General features: G+C 49.5%; 1 protein-coding gene across 11 annotated transcripts; it reads left to right on the forward strand.

Moving 5' to 3' along the window:
- The first annotated feature begins 499 nt into the window (after positions 1-499).
- LOC122383226 (eukaryotic translation initiation factor 4E-binding protein Mextli-like) lies at positions 500-19,488 on the forward strand. 11 transcript variants are annotated; one of them, XM_043369425.1, is made up of 14 exons: positions 575-788; positions 7,620-7,714; positions 7,976-8,002; positions 11,617-11,757; positions 12,042-12,214; positions 12,565-12,775; positions 13,535-13,606; positions 14,833-14,893; positions 15,241-15,377; positions 15,657-15,769; positions 16,055-16,158; positions 16,441-16,739; positions 17,060-17,205; positions 17,942-19,488. In XM_043369425.1, exons 2-14 carry the CDS (start codon positions 7,624-7,626, stop codon positions 18,041-18,043), a joined length of 1,677 nt encoding a protein of 558 aa, XP_043225360.1. In that variant the 5' UTR covers positions 575-788; positions 7,620-7,623; the 3' UTR covers positions 18,044-19,488. The 11 variants fall into 11 exon arrangements, with proteins under 11 accessions (XP_043225362.1, XP_043225369.1, XP_043225367.1 ...); XM_043369424.1 differs by lacking the exon at positions 575-788 and adding an exon at positions 7,483-7,503; XM_043369423.1 differs by lacking the exon at positions 575-788 and adding an exon at positions 7,505-7,510.
- The last annotated feature ends 1,345 nt before the right edge of the window (positions 19,489-20,833 follow it).

Here is a 20,833-nt window from a genome sequence, read left to right on the forward strand (position 1 = left end):
CGCACTGGCGGAACAGTGGGAGAGGAGGAGGGGATTTTGGGCAGATGAACCAGAGGAATCCGAAAACTTTTTGACATTTGGAGAAACGTTATGGTGGGCATACTCTCCGCGGCGTCCGAGATCGCCTTGCTGGATCCGCCCTTACATGGGCCTTGGATCCGCCTAATGTAAGAGCGGCGTTTCCCCTCACGGTGCGTAGAGCTTCCGTCGTTATTGAAATACCTTCATTCTAGGTGGAGGACGTGAGAAGTGCGTCTAGGCAGGCGTCCAGGTTCAAACGTATGGTATGAGTGTGATGCTGATTGCTGATGATGTGTGATGGGCGTGACGCAGATCCAGCTGAAAATATGCTTGGAAGCGGGTTATCCAACGGTTGGGGCTTATCTATTATATTGTAAAATAGAAAACATGCAAAGGCGGTAAACTTAAGCGCCAAAAATATTATTTTTTCTGTTCATTATTTGCCATGTAAGGATAATCGTACTCATTGCAGTGGTTTAGTGGTCTTACCTCATTTATTTATTTGTATTTTTCCTCTGTACCGAGCCCCATGGAAATGGAACAGCCGACACTTGTTTTAGAAAGCTTGTGCTTGTGCACGTTTTGTTGTTTTGGGAGTGGTGACGATTGCGGGGGCGTGGTGGTGGTTGGTCCGCTTTTGTGTTATTTTGCTTTGTGGTTGCTTGTTAATTGTGTGAAGCTAAGTACAAAACAAGGCCGAGAAGCGTGGAAGATAATCTGACTGGAACGTAAACGTTCTGTCGGTTTGTCGGACAATTACAATTCAAGTAAGTCAATTTTGTCTCGCTTGTCGCATCGTATGCATTGTGTTTTCCTGCTTATTGTGACTCCTTCCATATATCCATAGGCGTATATCCCACTCTAAGAGTTGCAAGAATGCACAAAATAAAGACAATTATTGGTAACACATACATAGTATCTACCAATGTGCATACTTTGTTTCAGGATCAGTTGGGCAAACTAGACTTTTGGAATCAAAATATGGAGGCATCAATAATTTGATTCTGGTGGGAGGAGCCATGACCAAATATGGGCATGGAATCAATTTTTTGATTCATTTGGATACACTTTTGACTTCAAATGTATCGTTACGGTTGAAAAAAGGCCCATGACGGTGAGATTTTTCTTTAAAAAGGTAGAAAAATGTGGTAGCTTTCCAAAAAGTGTTACCTCAAAACTAAGAAATTGTCCCTTTGGCCTTGTGAATGGGAAATAGACAGAGCCACTGTCCATCACGTAAAAGCTGTTTTGAGGAAATCACACTGTATGTTATTTTTGTATCATGAATGGCATACTAAACAATCAGTATTTGTGTAAAATGGCAAAATGAAATTTTCAAACCCCTTATTATCATTGTTGCAGTGCTTTTATATTTATTATATGGCTTTTACCTGTTGCTTCAGTTTTTGTATTCTTGACATTTAAAAATTGTGAATTGTTATCAAATGTAGTGAAGGTTAACTACAACAATGCTATAGGTATCTGTTGTGGTGCTGAGGATACCACTAAATGAGAATGTAGCAAGATAAATGATGTATTCCTGCAAGTCATTGTTGCCTATCTCTTAACATTACCTGTGAATCAAAATAATGATTAGCCAGCTGATGGGGAATCAATATTATGATTATCTGTTTAAAGTGAATCAATTCCTTGATTGCCTTTCACTACCTATAGAATTCAAATTGTTATGATAGGAGCAATATTATTTTGCTTAGGAGATAGTTTCAGCATTTCTGTTCAAGATCAGGCATGCTCCGTCTTGAAACACTCTCTTATTTTTACGTGATTGGTAAGTTAGAAATGGTCTGCATTTATGCCCAAATATGGTCATAAGGAATCAATCTTTTGATGCCTCCATATTTTGATTCCAAAGGTCTAGTTTGCCCAACTGGGATATTATCATGAAAAGGTGCACCTGGCCTGTCTTGTGAGCTCAACAGCCTTCTCATTCAGTAGCAGCCCATAGTTTTCCTGTACCCATGCCACTGCCAGACTGGAAAAAATACATGTTATGCCAAATATGTCCGGCGTAGTGGCAGGATTGCGCCGTAAATTTCAGCGCACGTCCGGCGTAACTTCGCATGCGCCTAATTCAGCGCAAGGCAGTCACATAATTTTTTGGCGAAAGATGGTCACCGAATTTATGCGGTACGCTGGTCAATCTAGCAGCAGATTCACCCCACGGGCAGCTCTGGAGAGGTTTCAGGACGAGACGTCCCCGTCGCGTGCTCGAACTGGCGAGCCGCCCTGATTCTACTAGGTAGGTATGGAAGAACTTGTTGAACATCGCAAAGCATAGTTAAGCAATACTGCAGTGGGTTCCTGCCCACTGCGGTATCAAGGGGAATGAGAGCGCGGATGACCTGACAAAACAGGCGGCCGCCCTGCCCTCAAACGCCTGTTCTCTGACCAGGGCAGTTCATTGTGCGGCCTCCCATCAATGGCGCCACAACTGCTCAGAATCACTATTCAAGCCACTCCTCGGGAGCATGCGGCCGCTCCCTATCCCTGGAGAGGGACCAAGAGGATGCCGTTTCGGTGCACCAGATGAGGGTGGGCCACTGGGGCCGCTCGCTCCAGTACGGCACTGAATCGGCTGTCTCCACTCCGCGGCGTGCCAGCAGTGCCCTGACAAGCGGTGCCCAGCGGCGCTCTGCACCTTGAGCCGAGAAGAGGCTGATGTGCCGGAGCACGTGATGCTCCGCTGCCCGGCCCTCGCTGGCTCCCGCCAGCCTCGAACACAATACTCTGCCGATATTTGTGGTCCCGGAACGTACGGTTCCGGCTTTGTTTCACGGCATGAAAACGAGCTGCATCGAATCGATACCCAGTTTATGCAAAAATATCGACTTTGAAATTTGACCTAATTCGACCTGACCTTCACCAAAACGTAACCTTAGCTGGCCTTTAAAGGCTGCCTGACCTACGTAATCTCATTTGTCATGTAAAATGGACCATAAAACATGTACCTATCAGTATCACACGCCACTTTCATATTGTGAGTTGTGACTCCCAGTGAGGCAGTGACCCACTGGCGGATCCAGGCTTGCGTTTTTTTTGGGGGGGGGGGGGGAGGGCCAACTCATGCAGGAGCCAAACCTAGGGTACCCCCAAATCCTGTTTTCTCATCGGATTTAGGCCACTTATTTTTCGTCACAGCCCTGACACTATGAATATTTTTTTAACTAAAAAGAAAATATATAAATGGTAGCCCACCCGACCCATGCCTTTATATTACTTTGTAAACACTTACCATTGCTTTTGTCGACCAGTTAACCCGCTTCGAGTCAGTGCTTGGGTCCCTTTGCGGGCCGGGAGGTGGTAAAACACCCCCTGTCTAACTCGGCTCCTGGGCCACGCACTGATTGAACTATGTTTCATTATCGTTTGGGGGAGGGGGCAAACGGGCCACTTTAGGCCTCTGGGAAGGGGGCATGGCCCTAAATGCCCTCTCCCTGGATCCGCCAGTGTAAGAGACCATTGGAGCTGCAGTTTGGTACATCAGACGTCAGGGTACGCCCTCAGATGTATAGGACTCGCATGGAGACCTCTTATGCTATAGTGGGCTGAAAGGACCCAAAGGAGCCTGACTAGGGCTCCCGGATATAGACGTGGGCCCTCAGGGGCCCGCCAGAGCCCCCAATGAGGGATAAGTGAGGGATACCAAGTGCCTGCAATTGCATATTGCATAAGCCATAACGCAATATATTATGTTGCGATATATAACAAATCAATATATTATTACGGAGCGAGCGAAGCGAGCGTAGTCTTTCCTTAGATTAACGGAAATTTCTGAGTATGAGCGGCCGGCCGGCCGGCCGGCCGTGGTCACGCTTTTGCGAGGCTTATATCTCAGCAACCACTTGACCGATTTACATGCGGTAATTTTTGTAGGGTAGCTTCATTCCTTCTACCAAGTATTGGACTATTCCCGATGCATGTGGGTGACCCCTTATGCACGTGCCACGTGCAAAACGAAGAGGTGTCAGTTTTGTAATTGTTGCAATATCTCGGTAACTACTTGGCCGATTGCGCTGAAAGTTGGCATGTAGGTAGGCACCCACTAGGCACTGCATATACATGTGCCAGAGTTGGGGTGCTGCTGCACGTGCGCACGTGCAGGGGTCGTTTCCAGATCTCGGGAACGGCTGGACCGATTGCGCTCAAATTTGGTACACGGTTAGGGACCGGTTAGTAGGGTGCCGTGCACAAGTCAGTTGGGACCCATTTTGCACGTGCGCACGTGCAGGGTGCCGCTTCCAGATCTCGAGAACGGCTGGGCCGATTGTGCCCAAATTTGGCACATCGCTAGAGACCAGTTAGTAGGGTGCTGTGCGCAAGTCAGTTGGAGGTACCCCCTCGCAATTTCGCACGTGCAAGGCCCACCCTCTCGCTCGCTCCGTTAGTCGCCCCAAAAGGCGTTATACTGGTTACGGAGCGAGCGAAGCGAGCGTAGTCTTTCCTTAGATTAACGGAAATTTCTGAGTATGAGCGGCCGGCCGGCCGGCCGGCCGGCCGGCCGTGGTCACGCTTTTGCGAGGCTTATATCTCAGCAACCACTTGACCGATTTACACGCGGTAATTTTTGTAGGGTAGCTTCATTCCTTCTACCAAGTATTGGACTATTGCCGATGCATGTGGGTGACCCCTTATGCACGTGCCACGTGCAAAACGAAGAGGTGTCACTTTTGTAATTGTTGCAATATCTCGGTAACTACTTGGCCGATTGCGCTGAAAGTTGGCATGTAGGTAGGCACCCACTAGGCAATGCATATCCATGTGCCAGGTGCTGCTGCACGTGCGCACGTGCAGGGGTCGATTCCAAATCTCGAGAACGGCTGGACCGATGGCGCTCAAAGTTGGCACATGGTTAGGAGCCGGTTAGTAGGCCGTAGGGTGCCGTGCAAAAGTTAGTTGGGACCCATTTTGCACGTGCGCACGTGCAGGGTGCCGATTCCAGATCTCGAGAACGGCTGGGCCGATTGTGCTCAAATTTGGCACATCGCTAGAGACCGGTTAGTAGGGTGCCGTGCACAAGTCAGCTGGAGGTACCCCCTCGAAATTTCGCACGTGCAAGGCTCACCCTCTCGCTCGCTCCGTTAGTCGCCCATAAGGCGTTATACTGGTGTATCAGTGGCAGATCCAATGGGGGCCACATGGGTCATGACCCCCCTTGGTGCCCGGGGGCACCACAGGCCTGTCAGAGGCACCACCGGCCTAGCAGGGGCACCACCAGTCCGCCAGGGGCACCACAGGCCTAGCAGGGGTACCACAGGCCTTACAGGGGCACCACCGGCCTTGCAGGGCACCTTGGGCCTGTCAGGGGTACCACAGTCCTGTCAGGGCCCAGGGGCACCAGCGGCCTAGCAGGGGCACCACAGGCCTGCCAGGGACACCACCGGTCTAGCAGGGGCACCACCGGCCTCGCAGGGGCACCATGGGCCTGTCAGGGGCCCCACCGGCCTCGCAGGGGCACCACCGGCCTCGCACGCATCACGGCATCACGCAGGGGCACCTTGGGCCTGTCGGGGGCATCACGGGCCTGTTGGGGGCACTTTAGGCTTGTCAGGGGCACCACAGTCCTGTCAGGTCCCAGGGGCATCAGCAGCCTAGCAGGGGCACCCTAGGCCCGCCAGAGGCACCACAGGCCTGCCAGGGTCCAGGGGCACCACAGGCCTAGCAAGGGCACCACGGGCCTGTCAGGGGCGCCTCAGGCTCCCGTGCCCCCCCCCCCCCCCAGATCCGCCAGTGATGCCACACCACGCGAAACACCGCCAACTACCAGCTGCCGCGCCATAAACACGTGCCAACAAGTCTTTTTTTGAAGGTCGACTCCGCTCGCACAACTTTTGACTGACCCTAACTGCTACCATATTGCTTCCATATTATGCTGTGGAAAGCTTTACTTCACCAAGTGGCTAAAAACCTCCATCAAGGTATATTTTCTTAGCAATTTTTCTTACGTTTTTTTTTTGGGGGGGGGGGGGCAAACAGGCCACTTTAGGCCTTGGGGGGGGGGGCCATGGCCCCGTGGCCCCCCTGGATCCGCCAGTGCAGTGACCTGACCTCTGTGACCTGACTTGCTATCAGTGACCTCAGATAGCGAAGTATGTGTTTGACGATTAAGTTACCATCGATGCTTTTCAATAACTTACCAATTTACTCGATTTCACAACACATATCTTGAAATGCCTGTGAACGGTGAAAATCCGACCTTTGACCTGACCTGTGACGTCATCGTTTGACCCAGGTCAATGAAATTTGGTCACAAGGTAGTATCCCCGGTGGGGCTATCGAACGCCGTTTGAATTTTGAAAATCGGCCGGTAAATTTTCGAGATCTTAGGGGGGGCGAAACGCCCCCCCCCCCTACGGGTGGTAGGATCGGTAGGATCCGCCGATAGCCCTACGGGGCGCGGGTTAACCGGGTTAACCCAAACTCAGATTTTTCAGCCTGAGTAGAAAAGATGCATGAGAAGGTTTGCCATAAATGTTAACGCTTTGTGGAAAACCTTATGGACGACATTCAACCTCCCTTCCCCCTCCCCCTCCCTCCACAAGGGTGATTGTTGTGCACAAGATTACTTTACTGCTCACTCGAGAACTTTACTACTCACTCGATAAAACACTCGAAACAAATTTTTTAGCGCAGAGGAAATCCTTCATTATGAGTTGCAGGTACCATTTGATTCCCATTTTAGATAAATATAGGCCGAATGTTTCGATTTCAATCCCATTTATCGTATTGAGACGAATCCATTGGCTGAGTGGTACCGGGTACGTCTTTTGAAAACATATAGGGCTTGGATTTCTCCTTAGCCCGCCTGAAACACACCATGCTTTGCATGCATTGCTATGGGTGAAGGAAAATTCTTACGCCGTGATGACGTCACGGTAAAGGAATTCTGAAGCTCGTGAACGGGGGCTGGTTGTGCAGGCGAAGATTGAATGTATTATGTTATGTCCAGCTAATTATGTGACAGCGCTAGATTTTGGCTTCTAAATTCTCTGACAATCCGGAATCGGACGGTGAGAGTCCGGCCGTGCCTAGCAGTTAGCGTGCGTTCTGCCCAAGGCAGTTCTGCCTTTGCCAAACCACCAAGTGCCAGCCAATCGCCGGGGGATCGTACCAGCCCCCCCCCCCCGTCGTCCGCGTTATGAAAAAGCCCTGGCCTGGCGAGGGTTAAAATATGCGTGAACGGCAGCTTTTACCTTTTATGCCGATAGTCCGCTTTTTCTATCTCACGTCATAGTTAACAACTAAACAACAGCCGGACCGCCGGTAAGCATATTCAATAAAAGGGGGCCGAGGTCAAGATTACTTTTCTACATAGGTGACGGAAATCCAAAATCCCTTCAATATGCTGCTCATTTCGTTAGATATGGCAGCTATGTTTGAGCGTGTTGCCATGGCAACAAAGATAAACAAATGTTTTCTGGCGTTTACTTTGTTTGGCTTTGTTTTTGAATTTGCCGTTTGGATGCATGTGGTCTTTCTCTCAGGTTTTGTGCAGAAAAGGCAATATTTTGTGAAGGATTACAATTTAATGTAGCAAATATGGTATGAATTTCTTTTTGACGTCTTTTTCCCTTCCTCAGGATCATGTCTTCAATCAAGTCCATGCGAGTGGGGAAGGTAGAGAAACCCCGGCCTCTGAAGTCCGCGAGTTCCTCTTCAATAGTCGGGAAAGGAGGTAAGGGTCATGAGTAGTGACTTTGAATTTTGAAATGCTGATAGGCTAATAAAAATACGGTAGGCTGGCCGCTGGGACAGACTGGGATAGGTACGCTACCGATCACCGTACTTACAGGGCAGATAGTAAATTAGCCGGTAATAGCCCCCCATAATAGCATTACAGCATTGAGATTTGAGATGGTGAGTTTTGACAGCTTTTGTAACGCTTGAGGATTGAGATCGTTTTTTTTCCTGTCTCATGATCAGTGACTGCTTCCAGGTCATCGAGGATCATTGGAACACACTTGTGAGTTCGTTGTATTATTTCGGTAGTTTCATTGTTTCGTTTGGGGCGTCCATTACTTTGTAGTAGTTAGGTATGTACACATTTATTGACATTTATTAGCCTTCTTTCATTACTAGTTTATTAGAAGTCGCGTAATGTGCCCGCTAAAATGTAAAAATAATTCATTAGCGTAAAAATAGCGGAAGTTTCCCCGTTAGCTTAGATGGCACTGTAGTTAGATTCGGGTAGCTGTTTTAGGAAAGAGTCAATGCATCGTGCGATAGAAATATCAGTGTGAGCGACTGGATCCGAACTTTCACGTTTTTCAGAGCCGCACATCTCCGCAACCGCGCAGCCGATCGATCAGCGATTTTTGCCCCGGATAGCACCAACCGCCTTTATTTTGCTATTGCTGTACGGATACCGACTTGCGCGATACACATGAAACTGTAGGTATATATTTGTGCGTGGCTTGCGCCTGTATGATCAAAAGTGATATGATGAGTTTGAAATAGCCCCACGACAGCCCCAGAAACAGCTCCAATGAAGACGCTAAATTCGGCTGCGTTTAGGTCGCACTTTTATCCTCAAAGTTTAGTATAAGTTGTTGTTTTTAGCTGAGAAAAGATGCTTTATGGTCACCAAAGTACCTTATTCAATCGCCTCAATTTTGGTATTTGTACTGTGCGTGGTCGTAACGCGTCTGGTAGTTGTGCATCGAGGTGATCCTGGGCCATATTTAGAAAGAAGTTCATTCTGAAGATCTGTTAAAACCCGCGCCCCGTAGGGGGGGGGGCCGAAACGGCCCCCCCCCCCTGTCCTTTTCGGTCGATATCTCCTAAACGGCTGGAGATATCGCCACCAAACTTTCAGGACCCCTCCGGACATCAATTTTACACATTGTGACCAAAAATTTTTTCCAGAGGCTGTGATAGGTTGGCCACAAATGACGTCAGAGTGACGTCATGTTCTGTCATTTTCGACCGAAAAAAGACCTTCGCGAGAAGATCTGTCAGGCCTACAGCTTTGAAGATACAGAAAAATGATCAAGACATAAAAGGTGTAGAATTGACAGGGCTACAAAACTGCTATCTCGGATTTTTGAAATTTTTGAGTTTTGATCCCCAAAAATCAAAAAAGCATTTTTTTGGATATATTAGCCAAAAAATCCAAAAAGTTTTTTGAGTTTCGAAAAAACCGGAATATGTGTGATAGTACCTACCGTCTTCTATCTACATACCAAATTTCAGATCGATACCTCGTTTTTTGGCCAAGTTATAGCGAAAAAACTGTTCAAAAATGATGACGTCAAATTTTCAAACTCAATTTTTGGCAATTCTAGAACTCGTAGAGCAAAACAAAGACCACCATTAGACTCCCCGTGACGAGCTGCATCGAATGGATACCCATTTTATGCAAAAATATCAACTTTGAAATTTGACCTAATTTGACCTGACCTTGACCTGACCTTCACCAAAACGTGACCTAGGCTGGCCCCAAAGGCTGCCTAACCCACATAATCGCATTTGTCATGTAAAATGGACCATAAAACATGTATCACACGACACATTCATATTGTGACCCCCGGTGACCTGACCTCGCTGTGACCTGACCTGGTATCAGTGACCTCAGATAGCAAAGTATGTGTTTGACGAACAATATACCATCGATGGTTTTCAATAAATTACCAATTTACTCGATTTCACAGCACATTTCTTGAATTGCCTGTGAACGGTGAAAATCTGACCTTTGACCTGACCTGTGACGTCATCGGTTTGACCTAGGTCAATGAAATTTGGTCACAAGGTAGTTCCCGGGTAGGGCTATCAAACGCCGTTTGAATTTTGAAAATCGGCCGGTAACTTTCCGAGATCTTAGGGGGGGCCGAAACGGCCCCCCCCCCCTACGGGTGGTAGGGTCCGCCGGTAGCCCTACGGGGCGCGGGTTTTAACCCGCGCCCCCCTGGGGTCTGCGTATAACACGCCCTACTGGGGGGGGGGGGGGCTATTCATAGCCCCCCCCCCTCCTAACTCCGAAACTACTGGGCCGATCGTCAAAATTCAAACGGCGTCTGATAGCCCCGGAAAAACTGTCGAGCGAAACCTAATTTCATTGACCTCGAGGTCACCGATGACGTCACAGGTCAGGTCAAAGTAAAAATTATTAGCATTTTGGCTTGTTCACGTTTTGGGCTCTGGCCGCCGTCTTACAAGTCAGATCAGGCTCATTTTTGGATCACACACTCGGGAATAGATGCTCTAGTTACCCTGAGGGTACCAGACTTGTACTTTGATTTTCAGGTCAAGGTCAGGTCATCACAGGTCATGAAAATATTTTATCATGCGTCGGTCACGTGACACATGTTTTATGGTCCATTTAGGTCAGAGATTTCGAATTTGATGTCGTCTGTGTCATTCGAGGTCATTTTGAGTCGACTTTAGCTTATGTTAGGTCACTTTCAGGTCAAAAAAGGTCAAATTTTGAAGTTAAAATTTTTCAATAAAAAAGGTGTCTATTGGATGCAGCTTGAGATCAGGAACACGATGGTGCTATTTATATTGGCGTACGATGTCAAATACGTGCTGTAAATTGATTTGAAAAATTAATAATTGTGAATTTTTTGCAATAATGCGTAAAACTTGGCCATTTTTGAAGATATTTAGCTAAAACTTGCTAGAGTTAGTCATAATAATGCGTTCTATCACATATATTCCGGTTTTTTCGAAAAGTCAAAAACTTTTTGAAAAAAATGTAAAAATATAAATTTTGGATATTATTTTATCAAATTTTCAAAATTCTCAAAATTTCGAAAATCCGAGATAGCAGTTTGATAGCGCAGTCTATTCTGAGTCCTCTCATGCAAAGAAATTGGATCTAGCCTAAAAACTGAGCTCTTGGGAGCGATTGCCGTGGTTCAATGTTTTGCGTCGAAATCGGCCGAACATGACGTCACTCTGACGTCATTTCCGGCCGACCTATAGTAGGTACGAAGTTCAAATTTTGACACAAGGTGTCAAATTGATGCAGCCTAGGGTACTGAAAGTTTGGCGTCGATACGTCAAGCGGTTTGGAAGTTATTGCAGAAAAACGGGAGGGGGGGCTATAAATACTATTTATAGCCCCCCCCCCTCCCGTTTTTTTTTTAATTTATTAAATAGCCCCCCCCCCCCCAGTGGGGCGCGGGTTAAGCGTCGACTAAACAAGTTTGGTAGAAATGCCTCAGCAACTTGTTTTAACTTCCGGATGACGATGCATATGAAGCCTTCTTGCAGTTGGATTGATCCCATCTAGTAGTCGGCCTGCTTCGTAGCAAATTGGCATGTGTGCCGTCAAAATCGATGGAAGTATTCAATGTTCTCAATGCTTCATAGTCTTGTGTCCCAATTATGATCATATTGTATAATGATGCCAGCTAGTGAAACCCATGGCTGTTAATTTTATAACCAATGGAGTGGATTAATTTCACCTTTTTTCAAGGCGATTCTTTCCGGATGTCTCATGTATGTCCGTAGTTTGAGTGCCCATCGTTCACCGAAGAGTCGGCTGTTGGCCTTCTGGCAGCCATTTGCTACCGAGGCTATGACTGACACTACGTGCTGACCGACTCGTGCCGTTTGTGTCCCGGTGCCGCCCAGTGGACGATGTGCTGGCCGACCTGGAGAAGGTGTGCCGTATGATCGCCAGCGAGACCTTCACGTCAGCCACCAGCTCGGCCATCACCAGCCTGTCGTTCCACATGAAGATGATGGGACACCAGCTGGAGGGCATCTGTAAAGGTACCGAGGCTGTGCTCTGCTCAGTTCATGGCGATTGTCTTGGTGGGAAGCGTTTTTTGAAAGTGTGGAGATCGGTCCTGGATAAAGTCCATGACATATAAATATGTAAGATCGTTTTTTATCGGTTAATTGTATGAATGTTGTCGTTACTCGTGAACTTCGTTAGATTTTCATTGGGAAAGGCGTTCAAGAATTAAATTTCGATCATATTAAACTTTCAAATCAGAACTATAAATATGTTCCTTCTAATTTTTCAAACAGTCAACGATGCTGACCTGCCGCAGACGAGCTCGATAAGCGTTTTGTGCACCTGCGGAACGGGTGCCGGGACGACCGGCTGGACCGGGCGTCTCGTGTGCGCCTGTTGGAGCTGGTGGAGCTGCGCGCGCAGCACACGCCCTGGTCGTGCAACGAGAACGTCACCAACTACTACCGCCAGATGCTGCAGCTCATCGAGGTCAGACAGGGTGACTGGGCGGGACGCAGCTGGGGATGATGAGAGTGGGTGATAATAGAAGGGCGAGTTTGGAGATGAGGTTGCGTTGAGTGGGATTTTCAGAGTGTCTCGTGGATAACAGGCTTTATGACCGTGAATGAATTGTCTGTTCATCCTGCTTGGCTTCGTTGTTGCTCAATCATTGGTGTCTTGCAGTAAAAGTACCGCATAAAATATGTCTAAGAAGTGTATTGTGTAACTTGCCAAGTTAAATCACTTCCCTCCCGATCTCCCTCCGCGATGCCACCTTCCCGTGTTTTCGCTGTTCATGGTCCCTACAATCGCTTACCTTCGCTCCTGTCCTCTCACAGAGTCAGCCGGCGGCGGTGGCGGCGTCGCCGCTGTGCGAGGCGCCGCCGGCCTCCAGCCCGCTGTCGCCGACGCTGGCCGAGCCCCCGCAGCTACCACCGCTGCTCACTCCGGGGGAGGTGATCCGCGGCTCGGGCAAGTACCCCAAGCCGACCAAGATCCAGGGCAAGTACAAGGACGAGGTGGTCATCCGAAACTGCGACTCCGGAAAAGGTGCGCTGCTTGGGTGGACGGAGAGCTTGATTGTGAGGCTGTGTTCTATATTTTTGTATTTTTTAAAAGTCACGCAATCAATCATTATTTCTAGAATGTGGACCATCATTTACTTGGCGCTTTTTACCCTTGGCTTACGAGCTTATCACATATTTTTTGTATAAAATGCAAAAATATTTTTGCCCATTTCTGTTGTTTCATGCAATTAGTTAACGTTTTTATTTAAATGTCCGATGGATGGGTGGCTAATGGGCCGGGGTGCCCCGCTGTGCCGTGACATGTTGCATTCATGGTTGTTGTTGTTTTAGTGTTTTGATACCGAAGCGATTCTATTTGTCATTTTTCTAAGTTCTTTCATGATTTTTTTTTTTTGGAACGCTTTGATGTGCCGCGGTGCTGGGGCTGCCTGTCCGTCCTCTTGTTTAGCTACGTTTTGGCATGTTGTACATGGTTGGGTCAAAGTCGGGAAGTCACGGTTGGGGGATGTTGAAAGTAACGCCGACGGTCGACGGAAAGGGGTATTTCTCGTTTAACAACAACCAGTTCGTGTATATTATTCCAACCCTATACCATGTATTGTACACGGTATTTAGAGGTATTTCTTCCAACCCTCCGTTTACTTGCAGTTGAAGTGCCGGGCTCATAATGCGAAAAGTGACCCTTCCCCGTCTACCGTCGGTGTTTAGCTGGGATATTGCCGCCGCCGACCTCCGACCCGCGATCCTGCCGCCCGCTGACCCGACTGCGCCCTTCTTCCAGTGATGGGCATGAAGGGCATTCGGGTTCATAAGATAGAGGAGATGAGCCAAACAGTGATCTCGTTCCAGCGAGGTAACTGCGCCGCGCGCGCCGCGTGCCGCCGCCTGTTGTAGAGCTCGACTAACTGGGCGGCCAGCACCGGGACGACCGGCCGCTGCCCCTCTCTCCCTCCCTCTGTCCTCGCTCACTCGCTCTCTCTCTCTCTCTCCAATCGTCGCCACCTGTCGACGAGTTAATGTCACTGGTGACTCACTAAATCATTGAGTATATACGCTAACACAGAATGGACTGAGGTCCCAGCGTGCCGTCCACGCGTTTCGTAGCACGTATTTCACTCACGTTGGTAATTGAATCTTTCAGCGGACTGTACTAGCTGACACTGATTCATCTGTTTTCCTAAAGCAACTTCTTTTCCTGCCATGCTAAAATGTGATAATTTACATCTATTAATTTGTAATCTACAGATGCTGATTAACAGCTTAAATTTCATGTGCTACACGCCTTTTGCTTATCATTCACACCTGACGAAAGTAAATGCTGTCGCCCGCATGTGGCTAACTACGTGTAGTTGCACTATTTGTACTCTTGCGCTTCTGACACTGTTCGTTGACAAATTGCGTGTCGTCGCATGGGCTTTGCTTTTGTATTTACACAATATATTCTGGGTATGTGCCTGCACCTGCTGCACAATGGTGTATTTGTGAGCTTGTGTTGTTGACTGATTCAAAAAGCCTGAAACGTTGCATCAGTTGTGCTGGATTGCATAGTGCTTTGCCTTATGTATGCTCGCTTGACAAATTTTACGCACGTGCTAGTTGAAACATTGCTAAGAGAAGCATGAACACTGAACAATAGTTGCTGTGCTAAAATCCCTCTGCGGTATATCCAATTTGTTTTACCTTAAAGTTCTTCTGGTGTTGCGGATTATGTTTCAGTTATTTGAATTTGTTACTGCTCTGTGAATTTTGTGCTGCACAATTTTGTGCGCAAATTTGTTTTGGAATCGTTAAGACGTTAATATATGTGATCTTATTTGCATGTCCAATAAGGAATCATGAAGCTACACTTTTAGAAAGAGGGAGCATGCGGTTTATATCCGACAAGCAGCCTCAAACATTATCCATCCTGCAGCGCAAAAAAAAATCAACCAAAGCTACCCCTTCCGCCCCATTTCTTGCGTTATACAGGTCGTCGGCTAGCCCTCAAACCTCAGTGTGCGTCCCGTCCGGTTGGTCAGGGACACTCCGCTGCCAGTATGAGCTCTCCCCGTCTCTGACTGTATCTGTGTCCGTTGGCAGTGGCCGCCGGAGCCAAGGAGCGACTGGTCCAGATCACCGGGCCGGCAGAGGAGAACGTCCTGTAAGTCGCTGGGGCAGACCCGAGTCTCTGACTCACTTCCTGACTGACCTGAATCATCAGGACCGATCTTTAATGGCGTATAGGAACATTCTAGGACGTGGAAGTAGGTACTCTCATCCGTTATGGTCTCAGAGTGGTTCTACGTTCACGGGGTATCGACAGGTAATATCCCTTCAACTTTTTATGCGATATTTTGTTTGTGAGAAGCGTGTCAGCTAAATGAACCTGCGCACATGACGCAAGCTGCTGCAGTGTGATATATTTATCACAGAAATCTGCGCTCTCTACCTGTGTGCCCGTCACGGACCTCACTGGCTTACATCGCCGTTTCCCCATCTCCGCCACAGCCGGGCCCGTGAGCTGATTGAGGAGGTGATTCGACGGAACGCGTCCCCGGCGCGCGACGAGCGTGGCTCCACCTACTCGCTAACGGCTGGCGAGTCGACTGGAAGCCTCAACAGCGCCAACTCGGACGAGAACGGTGGTAAGGGACGCACCGGTTACAGCGGGAACGGTGGTTCAATGAACTGTGGTAATCTGAATGCTTTGTTTGAAGGTGTTGGGGATAAATTTGTTATCATTTGTCATATCCTGTATCGTGTCATATTGTGTATGTCGAAAGGTTCGTAGCTGATATTTTTGCATCTGTATTATCCCGAGTTTCTTACAATATTCGGCGGAAGACAGCACAATGTTATGCCCAAATTGGAGCTCCATGTCCTGATTCATCTTCTTGGCGATCACGGAAGAATATCGGTTCCAGGTCCGAGGAAGAATGGATCGAACGACTTCGGCTCGCTGGGCGAGTTCAAGTACACGGTGTTTGTGGGAGAGCACACCATCAAACTCACCGGCAAAAATGTGGACATTGTTAACGTAAGTCTAGGTTCTCTCAGACAGGCACGCAAGACAAACTGGGGCTGCTGTTTTAGCCCTAATTTAGCCCTAAAGCTACGTCTTGTTTTGTCTCAGTGCGAATGTAGAGGTTGCATGGGCTCAAAATGACCGACCGCGGTGGTATCGACTCATTTTAAAACGCTGAAAGTGTTCGATGAAAATGCTTCGCCCATCTGATTTGCTTTCGCTTAGCCCAGAGTTCGGTTTCTGTGTGAGTGTTCTGACGGCACATATTCTGACTATTCCGACATTATGTGTCTCCAGACGGCCAAGCTGGTGCTGGACGAGTACTTTAACTCTGCGCTGTCCTGCGACCCGGACGCCTGTGGTCTGGACACGGTGCCCGAGGCTGACCCCAACCTGCTCGGGTGAGGACTGAGAACGGGCAATGAATGCCAAGGACTTCAATGACAGTGTTTCGGAGGGATTCGGAGGGATTGTTCCGGAATAGCTGGTCGAACCATGCTGCTTTATGTGCTTCCCGGTCGGCTCATGTCGCAGTGAATTGGACTGACATCATGTTAGGGGCCGGTAACGGCTGGTTGTCGGTACAGCGCTGATATTCTCCGTTTTCTCCTCTGAGGCAGTCTGCACAGTGCTCTCTAGACCACTCTGGATCCCTCTCTGACCGTATTCTCTGCGTGCTCCAGCGCCGGTGACAGCCAGGTGCGCGACTGTCCCTCGCCGACGGAGCTGATCGCCGCTGAGGCCTGTGTGGTCACCACTCCACCGTCCGGACCGCCCTCCCAGCCTCCGTCGCTGCTGAGTCTGCGCCAGCCCGAGCCGCCAGTCACCACCCAGTCCCAGCCCCAGGAGAAGGCGCCGGCCCAGCCCGAGCCGCGGCGCACCACCACCATCTATAGCCGGCGGCTGCCGGTGGCCGCCAGCGCCACGGCCGAGGTGCCCACCGCCGCGCCCTCCGCCGGACCGGCTAACACGGCCAACGCTGGTCAGTGCTGTGGGCTGGAGGCAGAGGGAGGGTGGGGGTGTGATCGTCGGCCGGCGATTTGCTACCGATTGTAGTGAACGTGGGTTCCGCAGGCGGCGTACCTTGTGTATATCTGTGAAATGTGCTCAAACCGGCATTTGTTAGTGGGTGTGACACTATTTTGTCATCCACACACCTCTGCTGCAGCTGGTATTCGTGTTTATCTTACAGGTCGCTCCAACCTTCGCGAATCCGTACATTCTTTGGACGTGCCCTCCGCATCAGTGCCACTCATTCCACCTCTCCTGACCACGACCTGACGTTGTCTCTCCCCACCTCAGAGCGCGGCTCGTCCAAGCCGGCTACCCGCAGCTACACGCGGCCCGAGCTGCTGATGTACTCGCGCTCTGCTGTGGCGCGCTACCCTCCGCGCGGCTGGGCAGAGGTCCGGGAGCGTCATCCGACCATCACCAGAGCGTCGGCCAAGGTGAGAACGATCCGGGATAGGAGGGAGGACCTATGGAGAGCATGCCGTGGTAGCGGGGTGTGGGTCGGGAATGGTGGAACGGTCGTCTGGCCTGGGAGTTGTACGATTGGCAGCTTCGGCGTATTTATCCTCTCGTTGATAGGAGGAGTAACGATTGTCGGCGAACTTGAGGCATTATCACGGTATTTTGGCAATTGCCAGGGATTTAGTGATGCATGTTTGCTTATCGAAGTCGGCCGCTGAGCGCACCACCTACCGATCATGACTGAATGAGGAAAGGATTTACAGTGGTGCTTCATTGTCTGGTTGCTAACGCGTAATGACAAGGAAGTTGGAGCATGTTCCAATTTTACTTGTGTAAGTGTAAAACTGGATTCTTCTTTGTTGACGGCTATAAGTATGTTATCGCAGCATTCAGAAACAAGCAAATGAAGGAGCCTGTAACTGCTTTACGTTCAACATTTATGGAACTTCTGCCTCCCCCCCCCCGCCAAAAAAAGGAAAAAGTTTTTTTTTTTTAACGAGAGCACCGGCCGAAGTAGTACATGCGATTTAACTGCTTTCCAAACAATATGTTTGCGTGTAACTGGCATTCGCATCGACATACGCGTGATGTTTATCTTGTCAGATCAGATTTTCTAGGGGTAGTTGGCTTTTCAATGTCACCTATCAACCTGTGTCATCTTGTTTTTCATTCGGTAGATCTGTGACACTACCCCCGTCCCTCTCCCCCCAGGTGTTCGACCCGGAGGAGTTCTCTGCGCGCCCGCGTCAGACCGCCGTGTTCTGTCGTCAGGGCTCTGCCGAGTCGGCCAGCCGCTCCCCCACGCCGCCCTAGAGACCTCACCTGCCAGTCAGTCAGTCGGGCACAGAGAGACGGTCTTATATTCAGACAGTCGGTCGGTCTTATATTCGACAGACGCAACGTCCCGTCCCTAGGCTATGTTATTCGGTTCCTTTGACGGATGTTCAGATTCGCCGTCGATGTTTAATCCTGAAACAGTATATCCTTTCTGGCCGATTCGCATCGGTTATCCCACCCCTCGGCCTCTCGTATGTGCACTTATTTAAACCAATCCTCCCCTCTATCATATCCCTGACAATGAACTTCCTCCCCTACGCAGCACTCAGCGCCAAAGATAACCCGCTTGTAAGCCGTAGATGTCGGTGGACGGTTCTGTTTAGCTCCGCGATGTACTGTGGCCAGCCTTACAACTGTGTCTTTCCAATGGACAGGTCAGGATACCTTGTCGCGATCATGGGAATCTTCCAGGTAGATCCACTGCTTTCTATACGGATCAAATGAGTAATGCCCTTGGCACAACCGCTGCCGCTGCCGTGTCTCGCAACCTGTTGTAATCTAGCATTTGTTTACAAACTGTTGACACTATTCGAGATAGCTGTTGGCGACAATGAGCTAGCTCTGTGTGCGTGTAATGCGTGAGCGAGCGTCTGAGTGTAAATTAACGTGTGCTTGTGTGAGGCGGAAGCTGCCAGAGCGAGACTATCTGTGAATTGTGTACTGCGCCGCGGCGCCAGAGCGGTCACCTGGCTGGTATGGCCCACCGTGGTAGCGAGACCTTGCCGCGCCCTATTCCTAATGAGAGCTGCGGGCGCCTCAGCTGCGGTATACCATCTGCGGGCTACGTGTCGGACCTATTCTGCCGGCGTGCTGACTGCCCGTGCTGCGCCGAACACCATCAGCGTAGTGGCGCAGTCGAGGCAGCCCTACGCAGTGCGGACACCGCGCCCAGGACCAGACGAGAGCGGCCTCCGCAGCGGTGAGTGTGACAAATTCGAGAGACTTCCAGACTGCCAGTTATTGTTATGAGGCCGGCAATGACCGAGGAGTGCACATAATCGTAGTAGGGCCTGTCTCATGCAGCAAAATCGACAAACTTACGCCCGGGAAAAATTCAGTACAGATAACACTGTTTTAATTGTTGATGCATGATGGGGCGATAATTTTTGTGAATCGTTAATGGTCTGTATTCTGATGACCGTATGTCCGGATTCGTAGCTTTGTCACTTCTCTGCGATGAGACTGTCCCGTTTATGTGGTCACGGGTGAGCGGTCAGCGCCGTCTGCCCCGCCCCGGCTCAGCCCGGGTGAACGGCCACCAAAACTGCCGGGCCGGGTCGTGAGAACTGTGACGGTCAGTGAGACGGCCAGTTATCGGTGCAAAAATGTGTTATATATGCTGTGTGAGTGTGGCTTCCTTTCCCAGTTAACGCGTTGGCCCAAAGTGCCTAGTTGCAATACATTATTATATTTAAACGACACACCCGACATTTCATTTGGTAAAGAGTGCCATATTGTGTTAGCTGATACAGGAGCCGCTGATATTACAGGTCTTAACTAAGTTTTATGTTACATCAGATCAACGCCTTGCCTTCCGGCATATTATTGAAAATTCCATAGGAAATTAACGTGAGGCCGATTGCTTTTCTCATCGTTTCATGTTTGCGAAGTGATCATAGCTCCAGACTCTGCATATGTGTGGTGTATATGCTTATGTAACATTATCAGCCAGTGTGCATATTTTGATACTGCGCCTTCCCGTCGAGTACTGTGAGGCCATGGATTACCAACTACGGGACGAAGATTGAAAACTGGTGTATTGTCGTATATATAATATGCATATTACAGTTTACACAGCACTTTATTTTAGCGGACGCATATCAGGGGCGCCGCCTGGCCGTTGACGCCGTTGTGGCCGTTCTCCTGCTTGGACCGCTTCGCCTCGTCGTCGGCTGACGCATCCGAGGGACGCCGTGACACTATACCCGGCCTGTCACTACGGGACTACTTCAACCATGGCAAGACGAAGGCCGTATTCTACCCGTCTTCAGTTTTCCCTATGGTCAGACGTGTGTTCCCTAACCTTCCGGGTATGTGCGCATTCAGTGGCTGAATGGACGGGAGCCTGCAGTGCCTGGATTCGGCCAGACCTTGAGACTGAGTGTCGGCAGTCATCCTGCTTCTCCATCCCACGGTCTGTTGGCGAAGGCGCCAGTCAGCGCCACTCAGCTGGTTTGGTGTGCAGCCGAGCGACGGAAAACTTCCCATTCTCACCCTCCTCCGAAATCCGGCCTAATGCGAACAATGTGCACGGTTCTTTGTATTTGCGCACAAAGCGGTGGAACACGGTATTACCCCGTCGCACCGGTGGGCTGAAGGTCACTGGGTCGTCACCCGCGCACACTGCCGCCTGTTTTGACGGTAGCGAGCCGGGGCTTTCCACTGCGGAACGGTGACGGCATAGGTCGGCCTATTACTGGGATTCGTCAGGTGCTGTCATCGAGACTCGAATGGTGGTTCGTTTTCGCTGAACTGTGATACTGCGCTGGGATATTTGCCCCCTGCGTGGTGCGGTAGTCGGGCTTTTGAGCGTGTCTCATCTGTTTATTCTTTCGACCTGCGCAACCAGCAGTGAGTTTGGTGACGGTGGCTACGCTGTATGGCGGCCCAGGCCTGATCAGAACTGGTCCCCAGCCTCCTATATCCTCAGCCGGCCCCACCCAGTGTCTGTGTCGGGTCACTGTTCCGATCAATTACGTGGGTAGGTGTAGAATGACTTGCCGTTTTCGTTTGCAGGATGCGCCGCTCTATATTTTACATTTATTG

Source organism: Amphibalanus amphitrite, unplaced genomic scaffold (genome assembly GCF_019059575.1).
Source record: "Amphibalanus amphitrite isolate SeventyFive unplaced genomic scaffold, NRLGWU_Aamphi_draft 000158F_arrow, whole genome shotgun sequence".
Lineage (NCBI taxonomy): Eukaryota > Metazoa > Arthropoda > Thecostraca > Balanomorpha > Balanidae > Amphibalanus > Amphibalanus amphitrite.

What these genes read in the sequence shown, in the direction of transcription:
- LOC122383226 (XM_043369423.1), top strand. An exon ending in TTCAATAGTCGGGAAAGGAG is followed by an intron (nt 7,715 to 7,975) that starts GTAAGGGTCATG and finishes GACTGCTTCCAG; the next exon opens with GTCATCGAGGATCATTGGAA. An exon ending in AAACTGCGACTCCGGAAAAG is followed by an intron (nt 12,776 to 13,534) that starts GTGCGCTGCTTG and finishes CCCTTCTTCCAG; the next exon opens with TGATGGGCATGAAGGGCATT.